Source organism: Parasteatoda tepidariorum, chromosome 10 (assembly GCF_982258835.1).
Source record: "Parasteatoda tepidariorum strain Cologne lab strain chromosome 10, Ptep-v5.0, whole genome shotgun sequence".
NCBI lineage: Eukaryota > Metazoa > Arthropoda > Arachnida > Araneae > Theridiidae > Parasteatoda > Parasteatoda tepidariorum.
The window spans coordinates 79,331,476-79,356,767 of NC_141764.1; the positions used below are offsets into that span (position 1 = coordinate 79,331,476).

At 29.8% G+C, this 25,292-nt stretch overlaps 2 protein-coding genes across 11 annotated transcripts in view; one reads left to right on the top strand and one right to left on the bottom strand.

Moving 5' to 3' along the window:
* Positions 1-8,592, top strand: part of Mi-2 (chromodomain-helicase-DNA-binding protein Mi-2 homolog) — a 73,439-nt gene extending 64,847 nt beyond the window's left edge. For all 10 annotated transcript variants that reach the window (XM_087153124.1, XM_087153126.1, XM_087153130.1 and 7 more), the window contains 3 exons: positions 1,664-1,780; positions 3,275-3,349; positions 5,931-8,592. In XM_087153124.1, the coding sequence (XP_087009250.1) occupies positions 1,664-1,780; positions 3,275-3,349; positions 5,931-5,935 (197 nt within the window). In that variant the 3' untranslated portion in view covers positions 5,936-8,592. The remainder of the gene's footprint in view (positions 1-1,663; positions 1,781-3,274; positions 3,350-5,930) is intronic.
* Positions 8,593-12,941: 4,349 nt separating this feature from the next.
* LOC107443616 (cystatin-1) lies at positions 12,942-25,237 on the bottom strand. The gene is made up of 3 exons (XM_016057545.3): positions 24,978-25,237; positions 15,844-15,957; positions 12,942-13,682 (listed from the first exon to the last, which is right to left on the bottom strand). Exons 1-3 carry the CDS (start codon positions 25,176-25,178, stop codon positions 13,572-13,574), a joined length of 426 nt encoding a protein of 141 aa, XP_015913031.1. The 5' UTR covers positions 25,179-25,237; the 3' UTR covers positions 12,942-13,571.
* Between the last annotated feature and the right edge of the window lie 55 nt (positions 25,238-25,292).

Genomic DNA, 25,292 nt, shown 5'->3' on the forward strand with positions numbered 1-25,292 from the left:
AAAATCAAGAGAGAAACTAACATACTTCCTTCCTCTATGACTTTCCACACGCTAATGGGGAAAGCATGTGAAGTGTTGAAATAGGTAGAGACTTCTGCTCTACGCCACCTACAGCACATTTCGATCGCCATAATGGCGATTACTTCAGTATGAGGTTCTGAAACTTCTAAATCCATGTTAATTATAACCGTTTTTGATTTTTACAACCTTTAACTATTGCTTTAACACCATCTGCTTTAACAAATCCATTTCTTGCATCTTTTAGTCTTTTCTAAACAAAATACTGTCTATCAAACACAAGGTGAGAGCCCGAAACCAGACTTAGTGGCTGCTGTTATAATAATGAAATGGACTATTTACTTTTAATTGACAACAGAGCCTTAGTCTGATAGTCGACTTGAACTAAAACTAGCTTCTGGTTGGGTTTTTAATTTTAACTTGCATCTCCCTCCCAACTTTTTCGTGAAATGAGCTAGTCTATTAACCTCGTTGAGAGTTCATTCTGTATTAGCCAGACAGTAGAAGAAAGTAGAAGTCTGGAAGAAGAAATTGAGCTATTTTCAGAGACAAAACCATTTAGTTGCAGTATTGATCGATAAATCAATGGGAAAATGCTATGTACAAGTTTTAAGAGGAATATCTTTTACAAACGTTTTTGTTACCCTTGGGCCAGCCCTATTGAGAGAAAGGAATTGGAAATGAAGGATTCAATAAAGATGCATGACTTCTTATTTATTTTAGATGGATTTTATGGTTATAAATTTATCGCTCCCACTAAGTTTTGATTAAGTTCTGCGTTTATCATTTGCTGTTAGAATTGGTGTGGAAGAAGTATGTTATAGCTGTAGATATCTACACGAGATTTAAAATCTCTTTTACTGGGAAGATAAAATCAATCTTGTTAATGATGTAGATAAAAACTCAAATAAGAAAAAGAAATCGTACAGCGTTGCAGTTCCTTCTCACGAATTCCTTCTTTCAATGATGTTTTATTTTATTTTATAACCTACGTTGAACAGCCGACCCATTCCTAAGTTTACAACTATCAATGTTCATCTGCGTAGCCTAGTAATTTTGAACCCAACCCAGAAGACAGGTGAACTACAGAATCAACCATTGGGACAAATTAATGGTTTCTGATGGAACTAGACCGCATCTGCGTTACACGGAGATGAAAACCACGCAAACCTTCCATGATTAGCCAGGTGACAAGAGAGCTCTATTCCATGATCCGTTTACCACTGAAGGTATTTTACGTCAGCACTGTGGCCGTTGAGAACCGGGAGAAAAATTCGTATCAACTAGCCACCGCTGGGATTCGAACCTGGTTCATCTCATTGGAAGGCGATCCACTTAGCCACTGCGGCTTTTTCGGCGATATTAACCGATATAGCCTTACGAACGGATAAGTCCGAAGTCTGGTCACTTAATCTGGCAACGGCTGTAGGTTCTCGCTACCTTATCTTTGTTAGGTTCAATCAGCTCTTCTTAAAAGTTCTCAGGATGTATAAAATTCTACAAAGTGTCAACAAAGTTTTGTTATTTTAAAAACTTCTAAATACTTATAATGTTACAGCACATTCTCATTCTCGAAAAACAATCGTATCTCTAGAAATTTTGTAATTTTATCTTTGTTTTAACACTTAAAATGATTCTTTTGTAGGTTATCCATCACCTGGTGGACCTAATCTATTCCAGGGATCTACATATCCAACTTACAATCAACGGACACAGTTTTCAATGGCGCAGAGTCTCCTATCGCAGACACTGACAGCAACAGGTAAACTCTTAAAAACAGCGCCCCGTTTTATCAAATTGAATTGCCCTTGTTCAATTTAAAAAAAAAAAATTAATGCATGACAACACTGTAAAAATACTCCAATTTTATTCTCCGTTTTTTAAGAAACCTTTTACGAAAGCTTTTTAAGCCGTTTTGACGCAACCGATATGTTCCAAGTAAACATTGCATCTAAGTTGCGAAATAACTATACTATTACGAAATAACTACACAAGTTACGAAATACTAATATTAATACTATTAAATAAACATTAATACTTAAAATACGCATTTGCTTTTTCTCAATTTCCGATTCTTTCACGGGACGAAGAAAAAATGCAAGAAAGAGAAGAAAAAATTATTACAAGATAATTTAATTTTACATCGAATTACATTTACATATATATAGCATAATACATAAATATGAAAAGGACAAAAATAAAAATTTTTTTCCTTCGGATTTTTATTATTTTTCTTCTTCCCTTTTCTCATTGTTTTGTAATTCTTTCCATATTTCTCTACATTTTGAACTTATATATAAACCGAAGAGCCATTACATTATGACCACCTTCCATCTATAACAATGGGCTCGCCCAGGTCTTCGTGGTTTCTCCCCCAGGAACAATGTTTTCATGGGGCACATTAGGACCCATAATCCTCATAGAACAATCCCTGCCGTCTGTAAGCTACTTGAACATAGTTGCAGACCAGGTTCACCCATTCATGGCAACAGTTTTTCCTGCGGGGGATGGTGTTTACCATCAGGATAATGCACCATGTCATAAGGGTCGAATCGTCATGGATTGATTCGAGGAACATTCCAGTGACTTTCAAGTCATGTCTTGGCCCCCAAATTCACCTGACTTTAATCCAATAGAGCATTTGTGGTCCTACTTGGAAAACCAAATTCGTGCTGCCACGCTACCCCCTCACAATGTGAGGGAATTGTAGGAACAGTTGGTAAGCGCTTGGTACGAGATACCTCAGACTACCTATCAGCACCTTGTGGAATCAATGCCACGGCGGGTGCTAGCAGTTTTGAGTGTTACAGGTGGTCCTACGTGTTATTAGCAGGATGGTCATAATGTAATGGCTTTTCGGTGTATATTATGTGTCAAATTACATTAACATAAATCTTACATCGACTTAATTTTACACTTAATTTGTATATAGAACACTAAAAAAATTAATAAATACTGTAGGATAATTGGAAAATCTGACTCCTTTGCGCACTGACGATGTCCATCTGTTAGGCTTATTATAGTGATAACCTTGTAGAAGCATTACAAAGTGATGTTGATAGTTTGCAAAGAGCTGGATTTTATAACTAGCCTGCAACATATTACATCAAAAGAGTAGTAATCATCTTTAAATTTTATAGATCATGAATTCTTAATTAGTTTACTATTTTACATAAAAAAATTTTCACGTTTTAGAAACATAATGGATTTTTGAAATAACTGAATGAATCATTTATTTTTTTTCTTTATCTCTCAGATTCCCATTTTTCAGCTGGTAATCAGCCATTAGGACAACACACCATGCCAATGCAAACGAATTCCGCATCAAAAGGTAATTTATAAGTTTATTTTATTTTGAATTTTAATTTTGATCAGTAACTTGTTAATTTATTCATTTATCGCCTCAGTTATATTTCTTCAGGTTCCATGGGGTATTCATCCACTTTTCCTTCGAGGTTAATATCTTCCTTACCTGTACTATGCATGATTCTTTATCGCCTTACGAGATCATCGCCAACAAAACCAATTATTTTTATTTTTTGAAATGCCGCATGCTATTTAGGCAAAGTATGAAATAATCGTCCTGATTTGGTTATTATGTAAATGAGGTGCATGTTAGTGTGAATGACCGAAATCGGTGGTTGTTGACAATGAAATTAGTCGCTTTGGTGAATGTCCGAAATATTTATTACATCCGATTTGATACTAATTTATTCGTGGATATAATTACATTTACTCGATATTTTAGATTAGAACAAACATCAGTGTTTGGAGTATCGGGCAAATATATACCGGGCAATGGCACTTGACTTTAAAAAAACATCAATGTAGGGTATACTGGGCAAATGTATACCGGGCAGTGGCACTGAACCTTAAAATACATCAGTGTAGGGTATACCCGGCAAATGTATACCGGGCAATGGCACTTGACCTTAAAAAAACATCAGTGTAGGATATACCGGGCAAATGTATACCGGGCAATGGCACTTAACCAGACCTAGTATGACTAGACCTTTGGTAAATGTCCGAAATATATACTAGGTCTAGTGCCACTTTTGCTATAGCTTAAATATTTAAAAAAATTAAATAAAGCGTTTGAATCAATTTTAAACTGATAACTAGATAATTGCTTTAAAATTAAAAAAAAAATAGTAATAAAAACTGCGCCAGATAAGAGTAATTGAAGTAGTTGCTTTATACAGCGCATGTGCGGAAAAAAATTTAAAAAAAATTATCCAGGAGCATCTAAAAGTGGATGAATATCCCAAGACACCATTTCTTCAATATACAACAGACGAATTAGTATGAAGACATGGGACAGTATGATGATAAGCCTAACTTTTTTCATTATTGACATTCTTACATCAGTCTGTTCCTTAATATTGTTTTCCGATAGGCACCTTAGAAATTTCTAAGATTTCTACTAGAGAAAAGTGCAATATTCATAAACATACTTTTGCCTAAAATGGAAATCTTATTTTTTTCTTTTTACTAAAAACACTTTTTTTAAAAATAAAATAATTAAAAATCGCCTTATTTCCTCGGTCCTTTCTTATTTATTTATTAAAATTAGATAGACATAGTTATTTAAATTCAGCAAAAATAAACATGAATTGTTTTTTGTAACCCTCTAGTGTAAAATATCATCAGTCTCTTTGTCAAACATTCTTTAGTTTGCAATGTCTTTTTTCTTTCTTTCTTTTTTTTAAAAAGAAAAACATAATACTACTTATTGTTTTTAAGACTTTAGTCATAGAATTTTATAAGAAAATTGCATTCCACAATCTAGAGAAAAAATTTTTTTTTAAAAATTAAACGTGAACCCATATGCAGGGTGTTCTGTAACAATCCCAATTAATATATATTTTTAGCATTCTTGCCAAAAATAAATTTGAAAGAGTATGTACTTTTGGGGTTTTAAATTAATACTTTAGCGTGGAAAAAAAGAAAAAAAAAATCTATAGAAATCAGACGAAGCGTAATGTGGAAAGCTTCAAAGCCAGTTTGGTTGACTGATGAAAGCTATAGATGGTTCGAATATCATTTTTATACTATGCTAATCAAACAGGTTTTGTTATTCTCATTCGTGCATTCCTCAGAAATATGTAAGATTTCTTTAGTGTTTTTTTTTCTCGCTTTGAGGCCTTTTATAAATGATGTCACTTCTGGAGGGAAATGAGGAGGTTCATGAAATTAGGACACTGTGTGACAAGGGGGAGTGTGACATTCAAATAAAAAAAAATGTGTGACATTCCACATTTTTATTAAAATAAAAATGCTTAAAATTAACAGACTAAATACTATTTCCATAATTTGTTTTATACATTGTTCATCTTTTTCATCAAAATTAATACACATCAGATCATTGTTATCGTTAATCTCACCAGGATCATGAAAAAGTGCAGTTTCATTTAAAAAAATAAAATTTGAAATATATTGTCTATAAAATGTGTTTCGTTTCTGAACTGATAGCATTTGTTTACAAAAAGGGTGACATCATTTATGAATATCCCTTCTTCCACTTCTTATGAATACACTCTTTTGACATGGATTGTAAAAATATATACTATGGGGAGCCATAATGAATATATATTTAAAAAAATATATTTAATATATAATCCCGTATATATATTTAATAATCCCCCATATATATTTAAAAAAATTTGTATTACATATTGTTTGACTTTTACGAGAACTCCTCCTGACGTCAGAATCACGGGTTGATGCTCAAACTCACTGAAATTACTGTCAAAAACCAAATATGGTTTTGGTCTTGTTTCGAAAGCAGCAGATATCTTTATACTTTCAGTCGGGAGGAGTTCTCGTGAAAGCTGAACAGTACATTTCCTTAAACAAAAAAGTTCTTCACTGATGCGCTGTTACTGAAATCATTCTATTTTACTTTTTTACAGTGTGACCAGAGTGAAAAATGTTTCTATTCGTCCTTGTTCCTGTTTATATTTTCGTTTTTTGTCGGGAAGGTGCATTTTCACCTTCAAGTGATTTTTCTTGGAGGCATTTCAGTGTACTATATACAAACCTTATCCTCGGATGCTGATTGTGAGATTGGAGGATGAGCTGAAGACAGTTCCTTCTTTTCTACCTGCGCACATAATGTTGTCATCCGAAAAGTGCAGCCAGAGTTTCTTCGCCAACAATTTAAATATTCTACAAATTTTAAACTGTATTTTTCAGTTTTGGGAAATTAAGTGAAATTATACAATGGGTGTCTTTCCAAGTTGGAGTTGTGGAGACGGTCTCAAATCGCTTCAACCAAGGCTGAGCTAGAAGATCAGTTTAAAGTTTAATCTTTCCGGTAACTGGAAAGCTTGAGTTTAAACAGTTCGAGGCCACCTCAAACAAATTCAATTTGCGAACCCACCTGACGTATTACAATAATGAAATTTTACAACCTTGTACGATTTTATTAAACTGTTTTTTTTTTCCAGTTTTGAAAATGGTAACATATTTTATAAATTTAAAATGAATTAGATTTCGATTGAGTAATTTTTAATTCAAAATAGGTTGGTTAATTCAGGTGCATGTGTTTTAAAATAGAATACTATATGCTCAGTTTGGAAGCCTCCCCCACAAAACATCATTCAGAAAAAATTATATGCTTGATCATACAGTTGAAAATCATAAAATAACTATATACACAATTTTATTGACTATAACTTTAACGTAACGGAATTGCTTGCGCTTTTAAAATAATAATTGCAAAGAATAAATAAATATATAAATATATCAAACAAATAAAGTGAAACAGTTTCATCTTGATTTTCTTTTTCATAAGTTTTTTTTAATATTTTTTTTGTATTGATATTTTCATAGAATTTTAGTTTTTATGTTTATTTTTCTGCAAATTTTTAATAAGATTATAACAATGCTTGGATATTTTCCTCACTTTTTGATGTCTATTGTTATAGAAAATACTTAAGTCAGCATTACAAAAATAACTGCATACTTAAATTGTAATAATTTCTTCAATTTTTTTCACCAAAATTTGTTTCAGTAATGAAAACATTTTTTTAAAAGTGAACAAAATACTTTGTAACTTCTAAATCATGTTTGAAACATTCCATTATTTTTTTTACTCATTTACTTTTCATATAAAAAGTAACTGTAAACCGTATAAACTCTCTGCACTTTTTTTACTCATTGAAACCGTTAACATATAACTACGGATACATCATCATTAGTCAATTTTATAAAAGCTGTGAATCATGATATTTTAAAACAATCTAAAGATCTTTATTGATGGCTGCCGTATGAGATGGACGCAGTCCCCGAGATTCTCTATTTATATCATAAAAACAGAGAAATAATTAAGATCATAAACACAGCTTTTTTTCTTCATTTAATCTAATTCTTATTTATAATCGATGTGGACTGATTTAAATAAAAAAATGACATTAATATTTGATTGTACATGTTCTTTTTTTATTTATTAATTTTCATATTTTCATCATTCATTTCATGCGTGAAGATGATTTTTCTTATAGAAAAAGTCAAATTCTAACGTTATAACTCACAAATATTATATCAAAATAGTTAAAAATAACATACAAGTTTGGATGCCACATTCTTCAATGTAAAATAAATAGAGCAAAATGGCGAAAAACATTATAAATGAACGGTATGGAATAAAATAAACGTAAAACTAAATTAGCCATAAAATTAAAATTTTGGAAAATCATGAAGTCCAATTTAATTCATCTTCTATCATTAAAAAAAAATAAATAAATAAAACAAATAAATTCGAAGGCTTAGACTTTTGGGAGATCTATCATATCATCAAAACCAATGCATCAATGTCAATGCAATCCATGTCTCTTCTAAACCATTTTTTCAGGTATAAGGAAGCCTTTTATGTTTTCAATTTCACTACTCAACTGTAGACCCCAATACTTTCGTAAAAATTGTACATTTTTGGTTAGTATTATTTTGTTCTTTTTCTACTTCTGTTCAACTGGTTTTTGATAGTTTAGCAGATGCACCGGTGTATTTCGATGTTTAAAAACTCCCATTTTCATATTGGCTTAGTCCAAATACAGATTCATATTTAATTTTTTTTCAAACACTAATATTTATAGTCTTCGCCGCCATTTTTTTGTATTTTAATGTGCATTGTAGAGGATGATTCATCGAAACTTATGTACAAATTTTAACTGTTTTGATATAATATTTGTAACTTTAAACGTTTCTTTCATTTAGTTTCTTTTAAATTAAAATTATCACAGTTTTTTATTTGTTTTGATGATATTTTTTATGCTTATTCATTGATTTATCGAATAATTTTGTTTTATTGTCGAATTCAAATATATCATCATCACATCTTTCCTCCTTTTATCGTGAGACGCCATTTTGAATCTGGTTTATGGGTAATTACTAATTTCAGCTCAAAGGACTGTGAAAAGATATGATAAGTTTGAACTGTCGATTAGCAACGTAAGAGTGCGACTTGAATGTAAAAATAATGGTTATGATCTTATTATTTTGTAACTACCCACAAATTGGTTTTTGAAAATGGAATAATGTAATTCGAAAATAAAAAGTTCAAATTTTAAATTATTTGTGCGTCTGTCCTTAATTTTGTAATTTTTATAACATGTAATTTTTTCGTATTTCATTAAAAAATATTAATATTTTGGAATATGTATAGAATTACAAGCATACAATAAAGCAAAAGAAAAAAAAACACTTTTGACGTTTTGAAGTTTTAATAAAAGTGCAAATCTTAGGCAGTGAGCTTTTTTATTTTGGATGCTGCTAAAAATGTGCGTTTACAAAAACGAATACAGCAGAAAATGCGCGTTTACAAAAACGAATACAGTAGAAAATGCTTGTTTACTATAATACAGTTCGGAATGCGAATTTACAAAAATACACACAGATCAAATTGCGTGTTTACGAAAATACAGCTCAAAATGCCTGCTTACGGAAATACAGCTCAAAATGGCTGTTTATAAAAAGACAGCTAAAAATATGGGTTTACAAAAATGAAAGTTCAAAATGTGTTCTGACGAAAATACAAATCAAAATACGGATTTATAAGAATGAACACAGGTCGAAATGCGGGTTTACAAAATTGAATATAGCTCAAATTATGTGTTTATGAAAATACAGCTTGAAAAGCGGGTTTGCAAAAATGAACACAGCTCAAAATGTAGGTTTACAAAAAAGAACGCAGCTCAAAATGTAGGTTTACAAAAATTAACGCAGCTCAAAATGCGTGTTTACGGAAATACAGCTAGAAATGCGAGTTTACAGAAATGAACGCACTTCAAAATGGCTGTTTACAAAAATATAGCTCAAAATGTTGGTTTACGAAAATGAAAGTTCAAGATGTGTGCTTACGAAAATACAAATCAAAATTCGGATTTATAAGAATGTACACAGCTCGAAATGCGGGTTAACAAAACTGAATACAGCTGAAAAAGTGAGTTTGCAAAAATGAACACAGTTCAAAATGCATTTTTACGAAAACAAAGCTCAAAATGTAGGCTTACAAAATGAAGGCAGCTAAAAATGCGTGTTTACGAAAATACAGTTCAAAATGCTGGTTTACAACAAAAATAAACACAGCTCTAAATGTGTGTTAACAGAAAAACTGGGCTTTTTCAATATTTAATCCAATTTTTACAACTAATGTAAGTTTCAAAATATAGGTTTACAAAAATGAAGGCAATTCAAAATGTGTGTTTACGAAAATACAGCTCGAAGTGAGGGTTTACAAAAATGAAGGCAGCTCAAAATTCGTGTTTACGAAAATACAGATCAAAATGCGCGGGTTTACAAAAATGAACACAGCTCTAAATGGGTGTTAACAAAAAAATGCGCTTTTTCAATATTTAATCCAACTTTTACAACTAAAAAAATAATTTTGTACTTATTTTTTCCTTACTTATTTATTAATATCGTGCTATTATTACCTTATTTACTTTTTATGTTTAAACTCTAAGCATAATCATTGGGGGGTAAAGTCCTGTACTTCAGGGTGGAGAGGGACTACGTGCGCTACCTTACAATAACTGAAGGGACACTTTCAAGTTTTGACATGTTTTTAAATTTCTTCGAGTATTATTTTTTAACTTTAGGTGTTTAGGTTCGGCACTTTGTTCTAATACTTATCAATTAAGTTTAAAGAGCAAAAAGTTTAAGTTAATGCTTTAAGACCGGCAACCAAAAACAAACAAACTGTTTTTGGACACCCTATCTCAGAAAGTACAGCAATAAATTTTTAACTTTTCTCGATTAGTTTGGCTATTATATGCAACAATCGCATAAAATTTCGTAAGCCAACTTAAATATTTATAGAGATACAGCCATTTTTCATAAAAAAACTTTTATTTTGTAGCACGATTTTGTTTTTTGCTATAACTTTCAAAATATTTAATAAAATAATCATTAAAAAAAAAAAATTCGTTACGAATAGCACAAGAAGGCAGTAGTTCTTTCATATTGCGCATGCCCAAAAAAAAAATTTTTCCTCATTTTTTAGTGAGTCAGATTTAGAATGTCCGATTTAAGTAACTTGAAAATTTAAAAAGTTTTTAGCGATTTTCTAAGTAGTTTTGTATTTATTTAAAGAAAGCTCTGGATGAAAAGGGGTGTTCCACAAATTTCATTTTATATTAAACAAGATTTATTAAAAATGGCACCGGCATTATCCTTAATAAAAGTATGTTCTCTTTCACATATTTTCTTTTCTTATACCATTTAACAAAAACTAATTTTGTTCCTTACTAGGGTATAAAGAATTATTAATAGGACGATTCCTTGGTCAAAATTTTTTACAACGTCCAACTTTATATATAGTCTTTTCGTCATCAAAATCTAAACTAATTTTCACGAAAAATGGAAAACATACAAAGGAAATTGACGAATTGGCTTTTTAATTGAATTTAAAATTTTTTATTTCTTAAACGGTTTGGCTTTTGAAATGGTGATGTAAAGTTATTTTTCGGGTAAATAGGTATAACAGGTACAGAAGTTCTAAAATTAAGTGATTGCAGTTTAATAAGTTTTTTTCAAATACGCAGCTGTCGGTCATTCTTCAAATAACCTTGTTTTCCAGTAAAAATCTGCATAAGCTGCCAAGGGGTAACAGGAATGCTAAAGTGTTTTATAATCTGTAAGTGCAAGATGCAATGTAATGCCAGTAATATAAAATGCGAAGCCAATAATTTAATGTAAAATGCTAAATTTTTGCATTTGCACCTAAAAACAGCCTTAGAGCTTCATTTTAACCCCGAGTAATGAAAAACCAAAACTATTTTTTGTTCTTTTTTTGAAAATCACATTTGATCAGTCTAAATAGTAATTACTGCATATTTATTTGGTTGAGGGTGATTCAGCAGTTTGCAGTTATCAGACTCGCCTTAAAAACGTCTATTTTAATTAAGGCCATGCTATACAAAGCGCAAAAAATACTGATACTTTGAATAATTTTTGATCCCCTAATTATCGGATTTTCACGTACTTAGGACTCAATCGTAATCGTTCTTAAAAGGGCGACCTTGAATGTTAGTGCAGACGATATTTTAAGTTACTAAATCATACAAAAAAAATGTACATTTTCAGAATAAACATATCTTTTATTTTCGAAGGATTTAAATTTTTTACACACAAAATATAGGGAATAGCCGCAATCTGGAAAATAGGGTCCTACTAGTTTAGTCAAGAGAGCGATCGATAGTTTGGACCCCTAAATGTTAATTTTCCCTCGTCACACCCAGAGAACTTTAAAAAGCGAATTAAAAAATATTTTATGAACTATTATAAAATTCTTTTATCCAAGGATAAATCCACATAAATTTTTTTTAAAATTTATAATTATATTATTTAATTAGAGTCGAAAGATTTTTAAAACGCAAGAACAATTATAAAATTAGTTTATCCAAATATAAATCCACACAAAAAATAATTTTTAATTTATTATTATTTTATTTAATTATAATTAGAGTATGCAAATTTTTACAATATCCTTTTAAAGGATATACATGGCAAAAAACAAATCGATTGAATAGTTTTGATAAATCAAATTTTAAAAATACGACTTTTTAAAATTTAAGTTTTCAGGAACTATTCGACCGATTTCGCTCAAATTTTGTATCTTGCCATGCTAAAGTGCATTTTTTAAAATGATACAAAAGTTGCAATTCAAAATATTTCGACTATTATATGAAATAATAAAAAACATTTAATATTTACTAAAAGTTGTTTATCGTATGGGATCAGCTTTGGATAAATGAATTTCATAATTGGCCGGCCTGGTGGCCGAGCGGTTAGCGTGCCTGACTGCGAAGCCATAGGCTGCGGGTTCGAATCCCGCTCTGGGCATGGATGTTTCTCTCTCTCTTTGTGCTGTCCTCTGATGTGTGGTGGCCCACCCTATAAACGGGTTTGTGGCAATGTTGCTCGCCTCCGTGACCGTGACTTTGGTTCACAGGTGCCCACTGGGTAACGCGAAATGAGCAACAAATCTGGCATAGATAGGCAATGATTCAAATTCAGTGCCTGTCATTAGAAAAAAAAAATTCATAATTGCGTGCAAAATTTTTAAATTCGCTTAAGAAGTTCTCAAGATATGCCGAAATAAGCAAAAATTAGAAATAACATTAAATGGACCAAACTACAGGGACCCTTTTTTCCCAAATCCGTCGGAAAAAAGGTATGTTTTTTCAAAGAAAGTACGTTTTTGTGTTTGATTTTGAAACTTAAGATATCATTGGCAAAAATTATTAGCCTATTTCATGTCACCCCTCGAGCCATTAAGATTGAGTCCTAGATTGTGAAGAACTCGAACATTATATCAAAAATTATTCAGGGTGGTCCGTTAGTTTATTATAACTTTATTTATTATGTTTTTATGTAAAATATTTATTCATTTATTATGTAAAAAAATTTTACAAACAAAATTTAGGAGAAGAGTTTTATTAGATAGAATAAAAATAAGTAAATGGTAACAGAGCTTCCATTATCACAGCAAAGAAAAAAATAAAACAGATCTATCAAGGTTAAAACAAAATACATTATCTATAAATCTAAAATTATATCAACATTAATAAATAAGATTGCTATTAATTAACACGATGATTCAGAGTTAAGAGACATTTTTAAATTTTATTAAATAAAAAATACTTATTAAAAATACTGAAAAATAGGTCTTTTCAGAAGATAACTTTTTCCAAAAAATAAAATTTTAGTTTTTTATACTTCATAACAACAATGTCATATTCATTATTTTTATCATCACCATCAAATATTTTTTAAAAAAACTGTACATTAAACAAAATAAACAAAGTTGGGCACAAATTAAAAAAAAATTATTTGTAAAATTGTTTCAAGACAATTAAAATAGTTTAAGAGTGTAGCTTTCAAAAAGAAGAATTGTTACTTATTAATTAATATAAAGACAAATAAAAGCTAATATACATATATTTTAAAATCTGAAAAGCATGCAAAATATAAAAATGAATTTAAGAACAACATGAATAAGCAATAGAAATAATGCGCATTAACATAAGCTATCTGAGCTTTCAACATGTTCAGCAGTTGCTATCAACTGGCAATGGTGTACATGTTGACTTGGTTAACTTAGTGCCATCTTCTTTCAACCAAGCTTGAACCCATAGATTCACATTGCATGACAATGGTGCCTGCAAATTAAAATTTCACGTCACAAATTATTTAAAAAAGAAGAATAACTGATGATATTAGTGGAAAAAAACAACAAGGAACATTTTAGTAAACTTGATGAAACAAAATTAGAATGCCTAAAGCATTATTAAGCTGCTAACATGCTATGTGTAGCTATTAATATGTTAACTTTTTCATCTAATCATTTGTAGTTGTTGTTGTTGTTCTTGTAGTTCATTTACGTCGCACTAGAGCTGCACAATGGGTTATTGGCGACGGTCTGGGAAGCATCCTTAAGGATGATCCGAAGACATGAAATCACAATTTTGATCCTCTGCAGAGGCGATGGCACCCCCGCTTCGGTAGCCCGACGACCATAATCATTTGTAATTTAATTCACATTTGTCGAATAAATATATATATCTGAAATAGTTTTGTTTCCCGAGTTCAGGCACTGCGTAAATCACCCTGCCATTTATTTATTTATGTTATCGTTAAAAGAAATGTTGCCATAAGCAACTTGGCGCGCTTTCCTATTTTCTACTGTTTTTTCATCTGCTTCTAAACAGGATATAATAGGTAAGTGCCCCCAGCCATGTACAATGATATTTCTCGTCATAGGTTCCTATGCAATTTTAATACTGATCATGTGCCCTAACTCCCCTAGAAGTTTATTGCAATATTTACGTGACTATCTGCTAAATAAAGTTTCTAAACTTGCGTATTTCAACAAAATACACTAAAAATGTCAGTCATTAAAAAAAAAAATGTGTAGCTTTAAGAGCAAAACTGATTTCATACTTGAAATCCCCACAACTGAATCAGGCAAGATCAAGTAGTATTTGTATAAAAGCAATATAAAATTTGTTCATCTGAGTGTTTTGAACATGCTTTTAAAACTTCAATTAAATACTGATCATGTACCCTAACTCCCCTAGAAGTTTATTGCAATATTTACGTGACTATCTGCTAAATAAAGTTTCTAAACTTACGTATTTCAACAAAATACACTAAAAATGTCAGTCATTAAAAAAAAAATGTGTAGCTTTAAGAGCAAAACTAATTTCATACTTGAAATCACCACAACTGAATCAGGCAAGATCAAGTATTTGTATAAAAGCAATATAAAATTTGTTCATCTGAGTGTTTTGAAGATGCTTTTAAAAAATGGTGTTGAAATTTCTACTTTTTTGATCATTCACTGTCAAAAGTAGAGATACAAAACATAATGGTTTATGCATAATTTTTGAATTTCGTGGCATAGCTTAATTAGCTTTGAACTAGTTTCACAGTTCCTTGAAATCAAAATAAACAAGGTTTCTCACTTTTACTCTTCAACAGAAGCTTACCAGGACTTCTCATTTAATAAAACTGATAAATGTAGAGAAATTATGTAATAGCAAAACAAGTTCTAAAGAGTGATGGCTGCTTCAGTAATATAAGTACTAGTCACTTTTCTGGTTTGCACTTATCATGCTATTCTTTATATCAAATCTACATTATTTCATATGGATTAAATCGATGTTTCATAGGAATAAATTGATGTTTTCTGGTATGCCTTAATGATGGTAATATATGCTTAAAGTATTAAAATGCTAGACTTAGTGCATATCAAATTCACATAATTTCATATGAATTAAATCAATACTTACTGGTTCGCGCTAATGATGGTAATATTTGCTTAAAGTATTAAAATGACAATCTTTGTGCAGATCAAATCAACATCATTTTATATGAATTAAATCGATAATGCTTACTGATTGGCACTAATGATGGTAAGATTTGCTTAAAGTATTGAAATGCCAGTCTTTGTGTAGATCAAATCAACATAATTTCATATGAATTAAATCAATGCCTACTGGTTTGTGCTAATGATGGTAATATTTCTTTAAAGTATTAAAATGACAGTCTTTGTGCCTGTATTCTTTCATATGAATTAAATCAAGAATGCTTACCTATACATGACACATTCTGGTTAAACTTATACATGTAGATATAGGTTTAGCTTAGTAATTGAATATTTTGTCACACATTTCATAGTTTTTGAGGATAGATGTATAACTTCTTAATTTATAGTTAGGGATAATAAGATTTGTGTCATTGCACTTAATTCAGTTTGTAAGTTATTGAATTTAAGGCGATGCATCATACAATAAAATTAAATTATCATCTAACACTTACCTTGCAGAGAAGAAGTGGGCAGTTTTCAATTTCATCCCTAGAAACATTTTGGTTCTTTTTGCATTCTGTAGGTGCCAAGGTAATAGTCATTTTGTAGTTTAATCCTGATACAACCTAAAATGTAAAAAAAAAAAAAATAATAAAAATATGCAATTTACATTTCCAAACATAGATTTGCGAAAAATAATCGTAAAAATATTAGTATTAAGTGTAATTATCATTAGCATATTTGCTCATATTTATCTTTTTATCAGTATTATATAGTATTGAATATGATACTGAAGGAATTGAAAAGAAATGGGATGCGTAATGACCCCCCCCCCAAAAAAAAAAAAAAAAAATTTGAAAAATAAAATAAAAATAATAATTTTTTTAATAGTTCACACACACACAAAAAAAAATAATATTTAAAAAATTATTTAAGATTTGTTTCTTCATCTAATTATGTTCTTCACTGTTTCAAGAATCATAATCCAAAAGATTAAAACGAAATTCGTCATAGTTTCATTGTAAACATTAATAATGTTGAAGCGCTCTTCAACTGGCTTAACCAAAGATTGTATAAAGGTGAAGACGGGAAACTTTCGAAACTCGTAACTAAAATCCGGCACCATGCTTGAATTATTAATACTTGAGTTATTTATGCATTGTTCTATTGTTCATTATGAAAAATATGAATGAGAAGACTAGCATTAAAAACCCCAGTCTTTTTTTCAAAAACAATATTAAAAAAAAATTTTTTCTTAAAAAAAATTAACCCTTTAATGGGCCCTTTATTTCTAGTAAAGGTAAATTAAAGTATCTTTGGAATTGAAATTGTTTTAAGAACAGTAATTGATATATAAAAAAAAACTAATTTAGTTTATAAAAATGCCATTTTTTTGGTGGTAAATATATTTAACATGACCTATTAGGAACTTATTGACTTTTATTTTGTTTATTTATAAAATAAATTCCTTAAATGCTACAAACTTCAAAAGGAATTATGTATTTTATAACTTTTATACGTTTTTTAAAAGTGACAAATGGTTACCAATTTTATTCAAACTCACTTCAAGAAAGCTGAAGTTATTGAAAAATGGAAACCTAAATTAAAAGTGGTAAAACGTGGTGGTAAGTATACTTACCACGGCCTTCAAAAGGGTTAATTGTGGGGGAGGGGGATCTGAGTCTATGACCCCCACCAGGAAAAAGTTCTGGATCCGCCCCTGCTGTAGTTGATATATGCGTCATCAACTTCAGAAGATCTTCAACCACACAATTTTATTCCGAAGTGGGGTTGCCACAGAAAAAAATGAACAATATAGTTGCTTTTAGTAGTCTAAAGCACGAAAACAGTTGCCGGAAACTATGAAAATAGTTGCCTAAATAGGAACGAAAATATAACTAAAATTTTATTAAATGTCTTAATTGTCATATACCATAATCCATATAGTCAAGTTGGTGGGAAATATGATCATTTTTATATAAACATTAGTGTTCTAGAACAAAAATTTTTTATCAAAAAAATTAGTATATTTGCAGAAAATTAGATACTTTAATATACTAGAAATCATTCAAGAAATATTTTTTCATTTAAAAAAAAAAACTTACTACTGTGCAAATTGAGCGCATTAAAAATTGATGATTCAAATTTGCAATTCAACATTTTTCTATTTTTAAGAAAAAAATTGTGTTCAAAAGCTTCAGTGGGCCGATGGTTGTCAACCTAATTTATGCTAAGAAAAAATATTGCAAGGACTACAGAAAAGTCTCCCAATAGTCTCCTTTTCCTGAAAATAGTTGCTCCTTTAGCCTTCTCAGGCAAAAAAAGTTGCCATAGTCGCCTCAGGTCGAAAATAGTTGCCAATAGTCGCAATTCAGTTGCCTGCGGCAAACCTGGCAGGGTTGCCACAGTAAAAAATGAACAAAAATAGTTGCTTTTAGTAGCCTCAAGCAGGAAAATAGTAGCCTAAAACTATGAAAATAGTTGCCTGAACAGGAACAAAAATAATAGCCAAATTACTATAATTATAGCTTAATTGTCAAATACCATGATTAGGACTGGGTGATGTCAGAAATTTTAAAGAGTGATACATCGTTCGTTAGCTATCACGATGTAGCATATGTTCAAAAATTACCTATGGGAAATCTTTAAATCAATAAAAATGAATACATCTATTACAAATGAAAATATTAATTCTAAACATATTCCACTATGACATCAATATCATTGCTTAATTTTTTCAATTAAAAGAATAAAGAAGTTAAAGTAAAAGCAAACCCAAGCTTTATTTCATTTTTCTTAAATTAAAAATGATTTAAGATTTATTGGTTTAAAAATAATAATACTGTAACAAAATATTTTACATACATGCATTAAAAATTAAAAGGAAAAAAAAAAAAAAAAAAACAAACGAAAGTAGAAAAAGAAACAAACAAACAAAGAAATGTTCACTTTAGAAAAAAAAAAAACATTTTTTAAAATTATTTGTTGAAAAAAAACCATGCTTTTGAAACATCATTAGACCCTCTTTTCTTTAATTATTTAAAATAATAAAATGTAATATTAACTAATGGTCAAAACAAATGTAAAAACAATTTTACTTATTTATTATTATTCTCTTTTTTGAAAATAAAATCAACTAAAGATTTATTTGTTTAAAAATGATACTGACTATCTAACAACAAGTTATAAAACAAACAAGTATTGAAAGAATTTTAATAAAAATCAAAAAAAAAAAAAAAACCTTGAAGTACTAATGTTAAATAATTAAAAAGCGTCAAAACATTACTCAACTCTTTATTTAGTTAAAAAAAATTATTTGCTTTAACTAATAGCCAAATTTTTTTAAAACTTTGTTTTCAGTTTCTCAAAAATGAAAGCAAATTAAATAAAGCTACCTTTGTTTTAATTTTTGTAATACTTAAAAAGGACTGGTCATTTATTGGTTTAAAAATAATCAAACTATTATACTTACCTACAGGGGCCCCCATCAGGGGGGAAGGTGGGCGCACGATGCGCCCACTTAAAGCTTGGGGAGAATTTTTACACTAAATAAAACTATTAGTTTTGGGGGGGGGGGTTTAGAATTTGCCCAAATGCTTGGGGGGATGGGGGCCACTGCTTACCTACATTAAATAAATTTTAAAAAAACTAACATTTTATAACTAAGATAAATACAAAATATCTCTATTAAATTGTATCGCTTAAAATGAAAAACAATAATTGTAAAAAATCAATGACGATTCTTTTTTTTATTTATATTTTCTTTTCATTGATCAATTGAGTTCAGAACGAAAATTTAAGATAACAGCGATTGTGCAGCAATCACAAAGTAACAGTAGGTCTGCTAAAAATAATTGACAAGAATCGTTAAATCCAGACAGAAAAAAAAAAATTATATGAAATAATGTAGAACGAAACGATTGCTAAGTAGCAAAATTCTGACTGAAAACAGGGTGAGTAGCCAAATTTTTCAACCAAAAATAAGCACCTTTTAAGCACTTTTCAAAGCACTCAAAAAATATTTTTAAGCACTTTGAAAAATATCATAATTAGACAGGGTTGGCAAGTTTTTGACAATTGATGGTTTTATTTACAGTGACGAAGACGATGATGCGTCACAAACGATGAAATAAACAAGAGAAATGAATTTTTCTATCACTAATAGAGAGGAAAAATTGACAATGTTTAGTTGGTCCCCGTAATCAACAAAAATTCGAGAGATTTTTTGATTCTATTACAGAGGGCGGAAAATGAAGTTTGAAATTGAGAATCTCTTGCAAAATGCAGCAGGGTTGCACATGAGAGTCAAAAATTCTTACCACTGAATCCACCTCAGTAAACGCAAGTGCGGACCCGCAAGTATTTCATCAAACATGTAAAACAAATGGTGCTTTCATACACTACAGACCGGCGGTACGCCAAAACAGATTGGGGTTGAATTAATTTCGAAAACGTTGAATAGGACAATGTCTTTTTGCATAATTTGTGGCGAAAATCAACATGGTAAAGAAAAATATCACATTTCGGAAAAGGGAAAATTAAGCACTTTTTAAAAACAGCCATGGAAAAAAAAAGCACTTTTAAGGGCTTTTAAATAACGAAAATAAGCACCTGTTAAAAACGCTACGCACTCTGGAAAATAATCTACAAGAAACCCGACAATTACTCCCGACGAAATAAAATGCACAATCTTCAAAAAACGCAAAATTCCAAAGACTACGCATTGCGTTCTATATTACAAAATATTACACGAAACCAGGAGTTATGATTCAATTCGCTCTTTGTTCAACATCACTAAACTAACATCGTCTTTATAGCTAAACGCTATCTACATCTCTGCAGTTAGACGAAATCAAAATCGTCTTCGTCAGTGCGGTAATATAGGGTTAGCGTAGTCAAGGATCCTTGCATATTAAATCGTTAAATTGCGATTGTAGTCTTATACCGGCGGCTTAAATCAGATATCTGATACATCGCCTAAAACCAAAGTCACTATATCGGCCTACCGATATATGCGTTATATCGATATTCCGCGATACATCGATTTATCACCCAATCCTCCTAACTATGCTCAAATTAAAAAATTTTTTTTGTACAAATATAAAAGGCATACATATTAGAAAATAGGTACCTAAATAAAAGTCGAATTACAATAAAATATTAATGTTAATAGAAGGAAAAAGCAATTAAAAATAACAAAACTGCCCCTCAGAGATAAAAAATAACAAGTACTTTATTAAATCGAATGGAAATTTAAATTTTTGGACATAAATGATTGTAGCATAAGAGTTTGCTTTCTTTTATTAACAATTTGGTTTATCTTTTGTTCTTGTTTCATGCTCTTTTTCTTTTTGTCGTAATTGCAGACTACCTTCAATCATGCCTTGTGAAGTTAATTCCGTGCAAATTAAAGCCTTAAGGGCTTCTTTCAGTCTTTCATTTGCAAGAAAATTTAAATTTTTACTGTCCATTCAGTAAAATATAGGGTCAGATGGGGGAGGGGTGAGTATGTGTTAAAAAAAAAACATCTATTTTCTCCTTTCAAATCAAGATAATATTTATTTAATATTTTTAAAGACATTAACTGGGATTGCAGCAAGCATTTTAATTTCAGTTTTAGAAACTGATAAAAAATTTAATATTGACTAACTTCCTGTTATGACCAACTGTACACTGTACAGTATGTTAGTTTATTTAAGCTATCGAACTTTCTTTTAATATTATTAAAATCTGACAAAAACTATCAATTTTAGTTCAAACTAGTAGATTAAAAAACAGATCTACATAGGAATTTAAGGATATATTTCAAAATTCTATTTATTATGAATTACTTTCTGAGATGGGGTAAAGCTATAAGGTTAGGCTTTGTTAAGTGTTGCATGATAGGGATATTTAACTTTTACTTCTGTGTCAGCTTTAGTAAGTATCTAATGCTCTATATTTCATAATGAAAGAGCTAAAAAATAATTTACTTACCCAGTTCAACCTACATGACCCTACATAGTAATTTTAACACTGAAAACAAAGTTTCTTTTAAATTTTGAAAGAGAAGAATGATAAGGAGGAAATAACAATATAGCAGAAAATTAATAACATTGAATTAAAAATAGAATAATGGTACAACTTAGTAAACATTAAAGATATAAATGAGTTGTCACGCAAGTTTCTGCCTTCATATGGCAGTTTTTTCATAAAAAAACAAAACAATTTCCTTATGACTAAATTGAATTAAAATACAAAACTGCAATAAATAGTAAAAAACACTTTAAACTACCACTATAGATATTAATTTTTACACTCTCTTAATAATTCAAATAAAACAAAAACTATTACAGTTTTCTTGCTTTATGATGAAATTGTGTAAAGTTCAGCAAAATATTTTGCATCCGAAGTGAAACCTAATTTTGATAACCATGAACATTAACTCCTTAATTAAAAAGTACGAAAAAAATATTTTTTTGCATTTATTCTTTTAAATATAATCATGATACATTTATTTAAGAGCATTTTTATTTCTAAAACAATATTTACATATGTTTGTTAGCAAAATATATGCTAATTTTAGAACTATAGAAACTTTTATTTAGAAATCGAACTTGGAAAAAGTATTGTATTGAAATTCGGTCTTGCACCCCCTAATTTTTTTGTGACTTAAAATTCATAACTATAAAAGCAAAAGTAAATTAAATCATAGATAAGAGAGTGTTTTGCATTGATGTGTGTTAAACTTTGTTAAATATTTCGCTGTTTGAATGGTTCAGGGATGATTGTGACACAATAATTTTTTTATAATTAAATTACTTATTAATAAAGAATATCACACTTTTATAGTAACTAATTTAAGGACACATTCTTACAAGAATCGCGGTTATTGGATTTAAAAATCGCATGAATATGAAATATCGCATAATCGATATTGGATTTTAAGAATGTGAAAACACAAATTGCATTATTGGATTTCTGAATCGCGATGCACACGATTTTTTAGATCCAGTGACTAGGAATAGCGACATAGGATTTTAAACTCGCTTGAATATGAATCACGATGTTCGATTTTTAAATCGCACTAATACGATTCACAATTAATAACTTTTAAATTAGGTAAATACGAAAATCAATGATAGATATTAAAAATGTGTGAATATGAATCTCGATATTAGAGGATTCCGGCATAGTTTCAAACATTAAAAACTATGAAAAGCTGACAAACCAAAAATGTTTAATAGCAGAAGAGACACGTGTTTGAAAAAATCTCGATAATGCGTTCAGTGAAGATTTAAAAATTTTAATTCTAGATCGTAGAACTTAATTCCTACATTAAATATTAAATTGCAGTGAAAATTTCCTCGGATTATAAGTTCTGATTCTAGGAAATCCGCAAACCAATGGTCTTGAGATGTGCTGAATTCTGCGAAAAAATCACATGCCTTGCTTTTAGTTTCCAAACATGAAGGAATAAAATGAAAAACACGGAATTCAGGGGTACAACCGGAATACAATCACCTCTGATATTCGGTGCTGGCGCATGCCACTATGTAATGGGGTTCTGCATAGCGAAAATTGGAAAGTCTGCTTTTAGCTATGCAGAGAGAAGAAGACACAGGAAGACAGACAGCAGGCATATATAGCAAATTTTTTCAAATGTAAATTGATTAATATTTGTTTTTTGGACACAAATTTAAAATTATTTGCTAATTGAAAAATTATTAAAAGTTCAAGCTGTATTTGTTTAAATTTTATATTTTAAGCTGATGGACTCACTCTTTTTCTCAAATGAAATTAAAAATATGTTTTAAGCATTTTGAATTAATTTGTTTGATCCCCCCTCCTCTTGAAGGAGGCTTGACCCTTTGTCGGGCAAAGTTTGGTGCCACCAATGAAGTTAAGGTATGCTTCATACTTAATCTATATGAATCCAGTGCATATAAAATGCATCAAAATTTTAACTAAATTAAATTTAATGGTTCGGTTTAACAAGCTTCTTTATAAAAAGCTTGATTTTATATCCACTTGATCCTACCTACTTTTAGAAATTCTCGTGGAATAGTTCTTCCAGACATTTTATGAAAGATCAGTTTTCTTTAAGACTTGAAAACAAACTCATAATTTTGTGAATTTGTTAAAATACAGATCTGATTTTTTTAAAAACGAATTAAAAAAACCCAGTGAATTGTTCTAGCATTTTGTGATAGGTCCATATTTGTTAAAAATCAATTTATAATTTTGTGAATAAGTAAAAATAAGATTTTTTTTTTGTTTTGGGAACAGAAACACAAAAACATTTCATTAATGCAGTGTTTCCCAAAGTGTGGTACGCGTACCCCCAGGGGTACGGGAACAGTTTAGCAGGGGTACGCATTCTTATGTGAAATATCTTTGCAACAAATGAAAATTTCAAAATATTTTATTTAAAAACAAAGCTAGTCATGGAAATTTACGATCATGCATATTTCTATTGGCTATTTTTTGCAAAGTTAACAGTTAATAATTAGTGGTGTCAACAGTCAACTGTGATTTTAACCTTTTGTGCGATTTTTTCTAGTAAAAAATTCATTCATTTTTTATTAGTGGTACTCAACGTCACGAAAAATTTAGAATGGGTACACATAAGTCATAAGTTTGGGAAATATTAGTATAGGTTTTTTAAACAAATTGTTTAGGTAAAAATTTTGCATAAGGTCCATTTTAATGATAAACTATTTTGTGAAAAGTTATTTTTCAAGATGAAAAATTTTGAAGAAAACAGACTCAAATTTCTCCTAAAAATGACTCCTGAAAGTCTAAATTATAACTTATTTTTACAGTTACTTTTGTGTTATTTCAGATGCATGGGAAAAAAAGAAAATTTTTATGTTATTAGAAGGAATTAATGTTATGTTTGTATGTAATTTAAGATATAACATTAAACCTAAAATTAATCTTGATAAAAAAAACCAAACAAATGCCTATATAAAAGCCTCATCATTTCTTGTATGCAAGAATTCATTTTTATTTAGCTGTTCTCTCTTTAACAATTAATTTTTACTGAGGTAATATTCATAGATTTGAAGAAACACAAATTATTTAAAATATAGAAACTTTTTATTTTGAAGAATTCATAAATGACTACAAGCATTCTTTTATAAGCTTCAAAAAAATATATACCGCGATCTTATTTAAAAAAAAACTTTTTTTTAAAACATTTATTTACAGCGAAAAGTTTTCTTTTAAAAGAATCTAAACACCTGTAGCAAATTAATTAATGCATGATATTTCTCCTCTTCTATTTCATCATCACCTGTCATGACAACAAACCAAAAAAATATTTATGCTTATATAATGCATATTCAATTAGATGATTCATATTCAATGTAAAACGCACTCAAATTGATGATTCATGCTGAAGTAACAAACAAAAAAATTTTAATAACTTTCTTTTTTTGCTAATTTTAAGGATGTTGTTTAGGATACGATTCTAAATTATTGATTGAAACACACAATTTGTAACTGAAAGGAAATACAATTTTATCATTTTATTACTTCAGTTTCAGATCTGTTAGGATAAAAACCAGCCTAACGTATCCATGAAATCACTTATGTTTCATTTGTATATTGCGTGAACTGGTAAATATAAATAAGCCTCGCCAAAGAAGAATATATATCTTACCTGTCGTCGAATATTAGAAACGTTAGTAACTTTCATATGATAAAGGTTATTTGTCGAAGCTGAGATTTTTCGAGCTGCGAACTTGGCGTGTTCATGTGCATCCGGATTATCATCAGAAACTGGCGTCCATCCTCCTGTCATCATGGAGTAGGAAATACTCAACATACAAAATAAAATAAAAATATTTAAATGCATACTCATTATGATTTTGAACTTAAACGGTTTAGAACTCAACTGAACACTTTGATTGAATCTAATTACTCTGACACGAAAAGTGGAACAGCTATGACAATAATCGTGATTCGTGACGACGCG

Excerpts from the sequence above, each read along its gene's own strand:
- LOC107443616 (XM_016057545.3), bottom strand. The coding sequence starts at position 25,178 with ATGAGTATGCATTTAAATATTTTTATTTTATTTTGTATGTTGAGTATT. Across the intron at positions 15,958-24,977 it reads TTTCTAATATTCGACGACAG|GTTGTATCAGGATTAAACTA; the intron begins GTAAGATATATA and ends TTTACATTTTAG. Across the intron at positions 13,683-15,843 it reads GCCCACTTCTTCTCTGCAAG|GCACCATTGTCATGCAATGT; the intron begins GTAAGTGTTAGA and ends TTTAATTTGCAG.